Source organism: Hippocampus bargibanti, linkage group LG03, assembly GCF_051943395.1.
Source record: "Hippocampus bargibanti isolate YZ-2025 linkage group LG03, ASM5194339v1, whole genome shotgun sequence".
In the NCBI taxonomy this organism is placed as follows: domain Eukaryota; kingdom Metazoa; phylum Chordata; class Actinopteri; order Syngnathiformes; family Syngnathidae; genus Hippocampus; species Hippocampus bargibanti.
In genome coordinates, this window is record NC_142736.1 from 24,711,795 (window position 1) to 24,724,168 (window position 12,374).

At 40.3% G+C, this 12,374-nt stretch overlaps 1 protein-coding gene across 1 annotated transcript; it reads left to right on the top strand.

Annotated features, from left to right (window-relative positions):
* The first annotated feature begins 3,565 nt into the window (after window positions 1-3,565).
* On the top strand, window positions 3,566-11,577 carry smyd2a (SET and MYND domain containing 2a). Its single transcript, XM_088992754.1, has 12 exons — window positions 3,566-3,843; window positions 4,817-4,880; window positions 5,139-5,249; window positions 6,088-6,148; window positions 7,121-7,248; window positions 7,409-7,476; window positions 7,955-8,057; window positions 8,146-8,256; window positions 8,332-8,455; window positions 8,551-8,725; window positions 8,815-8,923; window positions 10,011-11,577. The coding sequence occupies exons 1-12, from the start codon at window positions 3,671-3,673 to the stop codon at window positions 10,092-10,094; spliced, it is 1,311 nt and encodes a 436-aa protein (XP_088848880.1). The 5' UTR covers window positions 3,566-3,670; the 3' UTR covers window positions 10,095-11,577.
* The last annotated feature ends 797 nt before the right edge of the window (window positions 11,578-12,374 follow it).

Consider the following 12,374-nt stretch of genomic DNA (forward strand, 5'->3'; position numbering starts at 1 on the left):
AGAATTATAACTTACACTCGGGCAAGTTGGAATTTTTGGCGCTTAAGTGGGCGATCACAGACAAGTTTCGTGATTATTTGTACTATGCACCATTCTTCACTGTGTATAGTGACAATAATCCACTCACTTATGTACTGTCGACTGCTAAGTTAAATGCAACTGGGTGCAGGTGGGTCGCAGAACTTTCTGATTTTAATTTTACTGTTAAATATCGTCCCGGTAAGGAAAATGTTGATGCAGACAGTTTATCTAGGATGCCCCTTGATATGGTAACATATATGGAAGGATGTACAAAAGAAATGTCATATGATGCTGTGAGTGCTGCCGTACAAGCGGTTGACCAACAGAACGAGTCTAGTGCAGCTTGGTCTATGGGAATCTCAGCTACGTGTGCCGAGGTGTCACTAAACACACCGATAGCCCCATTGACTGTTGGACAGATCAAGCTAGATCAAGAGACTGACCCCATTATAGGACATATTATTAGATACAAACTGGCGGAGACTAAACCGCTAGGTACTGAACTAAGAAAGCATTGTCCTCAAGTTGTTTGTCTTGTGAGGGAATGGGACAAGCTACACTTTAATGACAGAGGTGTTTTGTACAGAAAAACGGCAAACAGAACCCAACTACTGCTTCCTGAAAAACACAAGATGACAGTGTTAAAAGAGCTGCATGATGAAATGGGCCACCATGGTGTAGAAAGGACTCTTTCCCTTGTAAGGGATCGTTTTTACTGGCCCTTTATGCAAAAAGAAATAGAGGACTATGTACTGAGAGAGTGTGTGTGCCTAAAACACAAAAAGCCCAACCGTGAGACCAGAGCCCCTCTCACTAATATTGTGACTACTCAGCCTTTTGAACTTGTCTCCGTTGACTTTTTGCATCTTGACAAATGTAAGGGTGGTTATGAATACGTGCTTGTGCTAGTAGACCATTTTACACGTTTCGCTCAAGTTTATGCTACAACGTCCAAATCTGGCAAAACAGCGGCAAACAAAATCTTTAATGACTATGCTTTAAAGTTCGGGTTCCCCCTTCGAATTCACCATGATCAGGGTGGTGAATTTGAAAATCAACTTTTTGCTAAACTGAAGGAATATTGTGGGGTTGCGGGTTCAAGGACAACCCCCTACCATCCACAGGGAAATGGACAGGTTGAACGATTTAATCGAACACTGATCCAGATGTTAAAGACACTGACAGAGAAACAAAAGAGTAACTGGAAAGACTCACTAAACAAACTCGTTTATGCTTACAACTGTACCAAAAGTGAGGTGACAGGGTTCTCACCTTTTTACTTACTTTATGGACGTTCACCACGTTTGCCAGTTGATATGTTGTTTAGTTTGAATCCAGACTCTAACCACGGTGAAACCAACCAGAAGGACTATGTGAAGAAGTGGAAACAGGGCATGGAGGAAGCGTATGCGATCACGCAAGAAAATAACAACAAAGCTGCTGCCAGGAGTAAGAGACTATATGACAGTAAACTAAAGTATTCTACCCTGTTGCCCGGTGATCGTGTTCTGGTTCGAAACTTAACCCCACGTGGAGGTTCAGGCAAACTGAGAAACCACTGGGAGGATGTTGTTCATACAGTGGTTCGTCAAGTCAGCCAAGACATTCCAGTTTATGAGCTGAAACCTGAGAGGGGGAAGGGCAGATCTAGGATACTCCACCGCAATCTCTTGCTGCCATGTGATCATTTGCCATTAGAGACTTCACTACAGTCCCAGTCCAAGGAAAAGTCCACTCGGCAACGACCGAACAAGATGCCGGAAATGGATCCGGAAGAGGATGATGAGGAGGATGAGTATTATCCAGTGTTGCATCGCCAGAGCACCCGACCAGACTCACCAGAACCGCGGGACGTGAGCTTTGTGGAGACAACCCACCATGATGACAATCAACTGGGGAATGAACTGCCGGGGACGGAGCCGGGAGCTGCGGAAGTTGACCAATCTCAGGAGGGCAACATTGGTCCGGAAAATGATCCACCTGTGACAGTGTGTCCCCCTTTTCCCCAGCTACCCCCCAGTAATCCTGATATTGGGGGAAATCAATGGCCACGACGAGAACACAGGAGACCCAAGGTATTCACGTATGATCGCCTTGGTTCGCCATCTTGCTACAATGTAGGGACAGTACCATATCATGGTGAACAGACAATGCCTTGGATGTATGGCGCACACCCCTATTATGCCACGAAATACTACAGAAATGGTTAATCGACACTTCGGTTTAATAGAACAGTGAGATGGAAACAAGAAGACCCCGATGAGCCCTGTATAAGTAAAACGGAATGTATGAAAAGAGTTCCAGTCTGTGAATTGTTGATTGTTATAATGTAAACAGAATGTATGAAAAGAGTTCCAGTCTGTAAACTGTTCATTATTATAGTTCATATTTGGATGCAGTTCATAATACCGTGCGTCATTGTTTTGGGCACGTCGTCCAGCGTATTTATGTATTTACTAGTACATATGTTGGGGACAACATCTATTTTGAGGGGGAGTATGTGACAGGTTGTAAATTATCGTATTTCCTATTTTGGTTACATTCGCGTAGTTCTATTGGTTTACAAATGATATATATCGAAAATGTTTATTTAAACATGGAACGCCTGCTTCGGTTCGTGTTTCGTGTCGGACCGATTTAGATCGTTGGACCGGAAATTGTTGTGCGCGTACGTTTGCATTAGATCGGGGCATTCGAAGTAAACCACTGTTGAGTCAAGACGTATCACATTGCTTGTCTTGTGGTTTTTTCCTGGATCCCACAACACCGTATCTCCCTTACTATAGTGGAGAGCGCAACAGGTCCACGGGTCACATCATTTTATTCGGCCCGCGAAAGCAAATCAAATTTAGGAAATTCCATGAACCTTGCGAAAGTCCAAACCAAATTTTCACATTGTCGTATGCAAAGCACAATAACAATCATTATTTTTGACTTCAGATTTGAAAACGAGTTTTTCATGAATTTGTTGTGTGTCTATTATGTAATTTGTTGAACATTCTAATGGGTTCCCCAAATTCATAACGGCCTCCCGAGAGGAAACAGTAAGACAATGTGGCCCGCGGCAAAAAAAATGAGTTTGACACCCTTGATTTAGAGCAGTGGTTCTTAATCTTGTTGGAGGCACCGAACCCCATCAGTTTCATATGTGCCTACTAACTGCAGTCTCGACCTCTGTGGCGGAGGATCCACCGAACCTCTGAGACCGACTCACCGAACCCCTAGGGTTCGCTTGAACCCAGGTTAAGAACCACTGATTTAGAGTGTTCCATGAACCTACCATACACCTATCCATTTTCCAGACCCCTTTATCCTCGTTAGGGTCGCGGGGGGTGCTGGAGCCTATACCAGTCGTCTTCGGGCACTAGACGGGGGACACCTTGAATTGATTGCCAGCCAATCGTAGGGCACACAAAGACAAATAGCCATTCACTCTCACACCTAGTGATGTTTTTTTCTCGGTAAAATTGTGAGATTCGTATGCATTATGCATGTTGTATTGTCATCCGTCCACCAGGAAGGCGCAGTCTAAGCGCATTAACGGGGTACGTCATGCGCCGTAGAAGAAGAATCTTCGCAACAAAACCTGAAGCTGATATCTGTAAAGTCCTTAGCAAAGCGCACATACTGTGTAACAGTACAGGGAAGCATGAAGAATGAAGGAATAGAGGGGACGGAGCGGTTCGTTCACCCGGACAGGGGCCGAGGTCTGCGGGCATTGAGGCACTTCGCGGTGGGGGAGCTGGTGTTCGCCTGTCCAGCTTACTCGTACGTGCTGACCGAGAGCGAGCGAGGAACGCATTGCGAGCACTGTTTCTCCAGGTAACACCCTGCTAGCAACTATCGAATATTGTTGTTTATTATTTATCTCGCGTGAAATATTTATTGAAAAGTGAGGAACAGGTCAATTTCATCGCTTAGGTCTGCTGAGTGTTGAAACCCATGGACGCCCATTGCAACTTACTGGGTTGGTCAAGTGCAGTGTATTAGCTCAACATTTATCAATATAGATGAGGTTTTTTTTTTTACCTAAAAGCCGAATGATTGACGCAACGGATCACATGAACTGTCATGTTGAGACGTGACCTCACACGCACCCGTGATTTCTCCGATAAACTTTCATTTCACTCACAAGCTAAACGACTTAACGTACCTCTCATTCAGACGAGACGCTATGTGGAAACTCTGCATACAGATTGATTGAGCGTCTAACTTTAAACTTTTTTAGTTGTTAAAATTTGCACATTAATTGGCTAAGTTATTAACTGTCAATTTATTAAAAACACCTTGTCCACACCTCCCAAATAACAAAGTGAACATGTTTGCTGAATAAGGTCCTCAACAAGGGCGTGTGAAAAAAACGTTTTAGGTGTTGTCATGAGCGAAAGTAATTGTAATGCGCAACATTCAATTAATTTCTACACTATTGTCGTTTAATTGTTAAATTCTGTTATTGCCTCACACGCATTCATGTTGTGCCAATGCTATTAGGTTTGTGGAGCAGTGAAAGGTTATCGCTAAATATAGCTGCCCATGTGTCCCAGTCGTGGAGCAGGGAAAAGAAGGCCAGGGGTGCATTTGTTGTACATTTGCTTCATTTTGTAAAGTTGAAATATTAAACATAGAACACCCGGAGAGTTGAAATGCAAAATAATAGTAGTTCTGAAGATAGGCTTGTAGTGTGTGTCCATTATTCAATAAAATATATAAATAAGCTATGGTTCTGTGAGTTTACACGCGCCCGCGCACACACACACACAAAATCATCACATCATTTATGTTTGATTTATTACAGAAAAGAAGACCTTTTTAAATGTGGAAAATGTAAGCAGGCCTACTATTGCAACATTGACTGCCAGGTAACTATGATTATTTGTTGTACATATACAGTAAAGTCTCGTTATATCGATATCGGATATATCGATAGTCCCGGTTATATCGATACTATTTCTATGCACGCACGGAGAAAATTACATACAAACAGGGTCGGATATATCGATAGTCCCGGTTATATCGATATTTTTTCGGACTCCCTTGAATATCGATATAACGAGACTTTACTGTTTATTTATTCGCCTTTTGTGGGGTTGGTTATCGTTGCTTATCTATGCACATAGAGAGGGGATTGGCCCATGCACAAGCTGGAGTGCGTCGCCATTTGTGCCTATGGGGAGAACTGGTGTCCCTCTGAGACGGTCAGACTGGTGGCCAGAATCATCATAAAACAGGTAAAGCTGTGGTCTCCAACTACTAGTCCACTTTGGACCGAGCTGCCCACATGAAAGAACACTGAAACATACAATGCTTTTATTTTTTCATTTTTTTATCAGAGGCTGAAAAATCTTTTATTTTGAAAAATAATTTGATTCTCACCTCTACGCTGTCTGTTAACACGTCAAGATAATAACTGTTTAAACCACAAACCAGAAAAAAAGTTTTAAAAAAAGCCACGAAGCCAGCTCTGCATATTATATGGAAAGCGTCTCTTAATTTACGTTAGGGTGACTTATATATTTTCATGCATTTTTATATCTGGTCTGTGGTGTCTTATGTTGACAAATTTCACTGGTAATAAAAATGTGGCTTCACATGTATTGTTTTTGCAACAAAAATACCCTGTTTTTGCTTTGCTTCGACCGTTCATTCACTTAAAATTTTTTCTGTGGTGTCTGTTACATTAGCAAAGGGCTCTTATTAGCCTTATCGTTTTGATGCCGATAGTAAAGGCACATAAAAATTCACCTTGTAGCATTTTTGAACAGTCTGTCATTCAATTTACAGCTCATAATTTAGTCATGTAACAGTATTGACGGCTATGTTTATTTTGTGTCCCTTTATGGCTGAAATGGCTACTACTACGCGTCATCTCACGGTGGTAAAGTGGGATTAGGGCGTTTAGTATCGACAGATTTTTGGGAGCAGGAGTACATATACTAATATTGGTGCAATTAACAAGGTTTTTATGGTTACCTCGGAAAAGATGATGGCGATTTTATCTTTGGTACAACAAAGTTGGCTTTTAAAATAGTATTCTTTTTTGCTCTTGAATTCATCTCATTTTTACAGAAAGTCACAACAGACCGTACACCTTCAGAAAGACTACTTCTGCTCAAAGAGTTTGAAGCACGTGAGTATGGATGTGTTTGGCTGGATTAATTACATTGACATATGAACCCATTCCTATTGCCAACTTTCATTAATAAAGTCATATTCATTTTTGTATGTTCTAACACTTTTTTTACAAAGCATAGCTAATAAAATTAAACTTAATGAAAGTACACAGCACATCTCCATAACCTACTTGCATTCAGAATCAGAATCAGAATACCTTTATTCGTCCCGCAATGGGGAAATTTGCAGTCCACAGCAGCAATTGAAGAGGGATGGGGTTGGGGTGGGAGTGAAAGGATAGAAAACAAGATATTCTAAGCATAACAAAATAAAAATGTCAACTGTATACTGTGCAAATGTAGATGTGCAAAAACCGTTCTATAAACAAGACTGTACATAGTGCAGAATCAAGAAATGCATTTAGATATATTGCAACAACCCATATTTACAAGTGTCCAGTTTTTTTTTTTCTGATGCAGGATCAAATTACCTCCTCCAATTGCACGTGTGACTCGCTCAGCTCTAATACCAGTGTGTCGATTTGAGACTCCGCTGTAGCCTCCGGGTCTTTTTCTCTACTTTCGTTCACTCCAAATGTGTAGCACACAGGGACTTAAAAATCCCAAGACTCCTAATGCTGTAATTTCATGTTCTCCACAAAACGTTACTCACACTGTGCCCGTGAGCGAGGTAATCAATGGTGAAGTAGTTGAACATATGCTTGCAGGAGTGTCTGGAGATTTTGTTTTTTTTCCCCCAGGAAGGTGTTTTGAGTGTAAATCTTTTCAAACACAGACTGCACAATGCTATGCTTGTACTGTGAGTTTTTGGAGCACAAACGACATCTGTCTGTGGTTTTGTTGTCGTGATTTTTTTTTCTTCACATTAATTCATTTTTATATGTTGGAAGTGAATTCAGTTCTGGCCGTGATGTATCCACAGTTAAATAAATCCATCCGTTATCTTGTTGTTTGATATTTTTCCCCAGATCTAGACAAAATGGATAGCGAGAAAGATGAAATGAACCAAACGGACATCGCCGCCCTGCACCACTTTTATGCCCACCACATCAGCAACATCCCAGATGACCTGGCACTCACTGAGCTCTTTGCACAAGTTTGTTGCCCCGTTTACTCATGCATTTCTAATTGAATTAATTTTAATTACCTAAGAGAGACTGAATCTTTGTCTGACAGGCCTCAAATAATGTGTTATTATAGACCTTTCACTTATACTCACGATTAATGTTGTCTGTTGCTGTTACTTTTTTCTGCAGGTTAATTGCAATGGTTTCACCATAGAGGATGAGGAGCTCTCACATTTAGGATCAGCTGTTTTTCCAGAGTAAGTACGCCAATATCATCTTTTAACGTGAGTTAACGTTCCTTTTTTATGTGGGGAGACGACAACCAATTTGATCCTCAGTCTTATAAATATCTATTTTTTCTTTTAGGCTCACAATGGACACACGTGTAATTGTACTACAAAGTAAATGACTAAACAACATAAGGAAAGAGGACACATACAAATAAAATATGATTCAGGAAGTTCTGTCGCATATGTTCATTGGCATCCTACAGATGTGTGGGGAAAAATGAATGCCCTCTTTGATTTTTTTGTTTGTTTGTTTGTTGTAACTGGCAATGATTTTTTTCTCGTTTTACTAAAATATCAGCCTGCATGTTTTGGGTATTATTTACGATGCTATAAAACGTGTTTCTGATGTCAGTTAGGAAACAAAAAATGGTGTCGGTTGTCCTTTAAGTGGCTGTTCCTTCCCCTGGACATCCCCCACTCATTATTCTGAGATGCTTCCTTCCAGTGTAGCACTGATGAACCACAGTTGCAGTCCAAATGTCATTGTGACATACAAAGGCACAGTGGCGGAAGTAAGAGCTGTGAAGGAGATCAGCCCTGGAGAAGAAGTAAGCATCTATTCACACGCATATTCAATCACATCTAGTCCAAATGAAGGTCAATTCAGATTCACAATTGTTTGTTTTCTTTCCTTAGGTCTTTAACAGTTACATCGACTTGCTTTACCCGACAGAGGACCGCAAGGAAAGGTTATTAGATTCCTATTTCTTCATGTGCCAGTGTACAGAGTGCATGACAAAGTCAAAGGTACGTGTGTCTGCGTGTGTACTGAGTCCTGTGTGTGTCCAAGTGTGTTGAATTTTTCTCTTTCTTTGATCATAGGACAAAGAGAAGATGGAAATCCGGAAGCTGAGTTCCGGAGCACCTGAGCCAGAGGAAATCCAAACCATGGTCCGATATGCCAAGAATGTCATTGAGGAATTCAGGAGAGCAAAACATTATAAGAATATCCTTTTCCACTCCTCACATTTTTTTCCCTTTTTATTCTTAAACAAATCCAATAAATTCACTTGTGGTCCCTTGACACTCTCTCTCTCTCACGTCCAAGTGATCTGCTGGAAATGTGTGAACTCAGTCAGGAGAAGATGGGCGCCGTATTTGCAGACACTAACGTTTACATGCTGCACATGATGTATCAAGCCATGGGTGTCTGCCTCTACATGCAGGACTGGGACGGAGCCATGAACTACGGGGAAAAGATCGTACAGCCATACAGGTAGAACTGAGCACGAATGAAGGAATATCACGTGTATGCAAGTGTCCCCAATGAAATGGCCAGTAATTTTCGAACCTTCTTTTCTGCAGTGTGCACTACCCAGCTTACTCTCTGAATGTGGCATCCATGTACCTGAAGCTGGGTCGTTTGTATTTGGGGCTGGAGAAGAAGACGCAAGGAGTCAAAGCTCTGAAGAAGGTACAGTGATACCTTGGCTTATGAACTTAATTGGTTCCTAGACAGAGTGTGTAAGGCGAAAAGTGTGTATCCCAAAAATTAATTTCCCATAGGAAACCATTAAAATGAGAATAATCCGTTCCCAGGTCCCCATAAAACATAATTTTCTACTTTTTAACTTTCTAAGCCTAAAAACTACACAAAATGTACCTTATTTTAATGTATAATAAATATGCTCTGGTATTATAATTAAAGAAATAAACTGTACTATATAATAAAGTCATTTTATTTAACTTGGTGATGGTCGTTGATGGCTTGATGGAATGGAGTGGCCGGTTTCATCAGCATTAAACACTTGATGAGGAACGTACGCTTCTTCTTTCACCATCTTGAGGAATGATCCCTTGGAGATGCTTTCTATGCAATAATTTTACCTTTTTCCTCATCAATTGTGTTCTGTTTCGCTGGATGATAGCTTTTTGCATCAAGTGTACAGATGGCTTGTACGGGTTATTTGTGGATCGTGATTGATGGAATATATTAACCTTCCAGTCTACACTCTGCTATCAAAGTTGAAACGAGTCCAAATTTCGCTCTTTTCTATCCATTTTCTCACCATTTCCCCTTTTTTTTTCACTTGTTTTTTTTTGTTTCAAGCTCTGTCGTCTCCCTTTTGTTTGTGTGTTTTCCCACTCTCTCTGTCGTCTGACTGTCTCTTTAATGTTTTAACCCCTCCCTCACTGCTGCGTTCTTGACCAATCACGTGGCTTTAACCGAAGACTTGGGGCGGGGCATAGAGGACAAAACAGTCGGCCACCATTTTCTTGTTTGGAGAACACGCTCGTTTGCGAACGACACATCATTCATTGCGGGACTTCAGTGTGTATCCTGAAAAATAGTTCGTATGCCAAGGTAAAATGTTCAGAAATGTAACGTTCGTAAACCGAAAACTTCGTAAGCCAAGAGGTTCGTTAACCAAGGTATCACTGTATTGTAAAACATTCTGTTCTGGTGGTATAACTACATTAAATAAATAAATGTACAGTATGTTTGGGAAAAAACATGCTCCAGAGAGGTTTTAATGCTGTCAATGCTTTCTTGTTTGCAGGCACTGGCCATCATGGAGGTGGCTCATGGGAAAGATCACCATTATGTCACAGAAGTCAAAAGGGAGATTGAGGAGCAGAAATAAAAACAGAAGAAAACATTTTTCATCTTTTTTGTCTTGCTTCAGAAAATGATTTGCTGTCGTCTCTTCAAATCTGCTGACGATGAGGACAAGAATCTTCCTCAGCCGTCTTGTCACTGGCACACTTAAAAGGAAATGATTTCAGTTTTTGGGGTCTGTTGTGGGCCATTTGTTTGACTTTATATCAGCAGAAGATTTGGACTCTGCTTTGCAAAATCCGTTCTGGACAAAACAGATGTCTCGTTTTGGTTGCTGTTTCTGTCTTTAAATTCTAGTTTGTGTGTTATCTAAAGTGTACATCTTCAGGGACTCTGTAGCAACAAAAGAGAAAATGCAAGCGCTCGTCATGGGTCAGTGACTTTTTGGGTTGTGTTTGCTCCATCTTTGCATGCATGCTTTAGAATGTATTGTTGTTTGTATGAGGCTTGATGACCAAAAACACCACGCCTTTAGTGAACTGTCCTGTTCTAAGGTGACATTCAGCAAAAGCATTTAGCTACACCTGTGCAAAGCAATGGCGGGGAAACTCTTCCGAGTGTATCGTTTTGAATGAATCTCACTTTGAACTTCTCAATCAAAACTGAGCTTCATCTTTGTAAGGTTCTAATGTTTTTTGAATTACTTGAATATTAACAGTAATTGAAAAATACAGTACAAAATGCATAAAATATATGCTGGTCTGAGTTGAGCAAAACTGCTGAGGCAAGCTTGTCAATCCTAAAAAACTATTTAATATTTATTTTTCTCTTTTGAATATTTATTAAGCTGAGTATTTGACCAAGATGTTGTTTTGTTGTAGTAAGCGTCTGTTGGCATGCATTTTAACAATTGTGTTCAAATATTGTTCGTTGTCGACGCTTGCTGTTATTTTTTTTTTAATTTTTGTTTTAACTTTGAAGGAGTTCTTTTGGAAAGAATTTCTGGGTTTTAAAATGCAGGTTGCATGTTCAAAGATGATGTCATTTGTGGCAAACTTCAGTTTTATATCAGTGTTTTGATGGATCTCAAGCATGCTCAGCAGGCATGTATCTGTAGCGTTTCTAATTCTTTCAATCATGGGTCCAGTTTACCTCTTTGTCATGAGTTATCTTACAATCGGTAGCAACTTCTGCACACAGGTGACATCGGCACTGTTGTTTTTTTTTTTTTACAGTTGAGTATATGACAGGATTAGATGTGCAACTGCATTGCAAAAGTTATATTTAAGGGCTGTCGGTGATTCAGCACAATTAGGAAAAATGCTCGTCTTTCCCAATGATGTCATTAAACAAGACTAAACGTGTGGCCCACGTTATAAAAGCCCAATCAATACACTGTAAATTCTGCATGAGCAAAAGCGTTTTGGTTACACTTAAACTATTTGTTTGTCAGTCATGGATGTTAGCGTTTTTGTGGAATGCATACATACAAGATCTTTTTCTGTACTCTTGTCAGTGAATTCTAATAAACGGGATTATGATCCTCAATTAAAATTAGGAGGGTTTATTTTGGGCTAATAACTGCAATTGCTTTATCAAATTGTGTAACGCTTTGTGCCCGTTTACCTCATAAAACACTTTAATGTGGAGCAGGATTGGCACTCTTTTTAGTCCTTTATTTAAACCACGTATGTCAATATGAATATAATGATACACTAAAGTAGGTTGAAAACTACCATTATCGCTATGTTGTTGTCATAGTTTTTTACTTTGTAGTAGGCGTGCACATTCCACCATGACGTCCCTGATCAACTGCTGTAAAAGACGCTTTGATCCTCTCTTTCATCTGGAAATCTTTCATGTCACAAAGAGGGTACAGTAAGTGCTGGAGAATGAATGACTGTGTCTTTATGTTGTCATATTTATTTGGATTTGCCTTTATTAGTGTTGCAGTGGAGAAATTTACATTTCACAGCGCAAAGGGATGAAAGGAATGAAAGTATAAAAACAAAATACATGAGCAGCTTGAAAGGCAGCCACTCTCACGGTGCCGTCTTGAAGTCAAAAGAACAAAAAAAACTAAATAAATATGTCAACACAAAGACAGTATGACAACACAAAGACGCATGGAGTCATTCATTTTTTTACATTACTTCCAGGTTGAGTGAGCGCTGGCGCGTGTGGCTGCCGCTGCTCACCCGCAGCAAAAATATCCTGTGACTAAAGTGTCCATGAGAGATTTGAAAGGTGCTTATCAATGAAATGTATTATTATTTTATTATTACTTTCTTTCATATTTGTATCTATATCTTGAAAATCTCCAAAATGCATTTGAAGATCGAAAAGAAATGGGGGGATTGTTGAA

What these genes read in the sequence shown, in the direction of transcription:
- smyd2a (XM_088992754.1), top strand. Translation starts at nt 3,671, where the DNA reads ATGAAGAATGAAGGAATAGAGGGGACGGAGCGGTTCGTTCACCCGGAC. An exon ending in TGCGAGCACTGTTTCTCCAG is followed by an intron (nt 3,844 to 4,816) that starts GTAACACCCTGC and finishes GATTTATTACAG; the next exon opens with AAAAGAAGACCTTTTTAAAT. An exon ending in GCTCAAAGAGTTTGAAGCAC is followed by an intron (nt 6,149 to 7,120) that starts GTGAGTATGGAT and finishes ATTTTTCCCCAG; the next exon opens with ATCTAGACAAAATGGATAGC.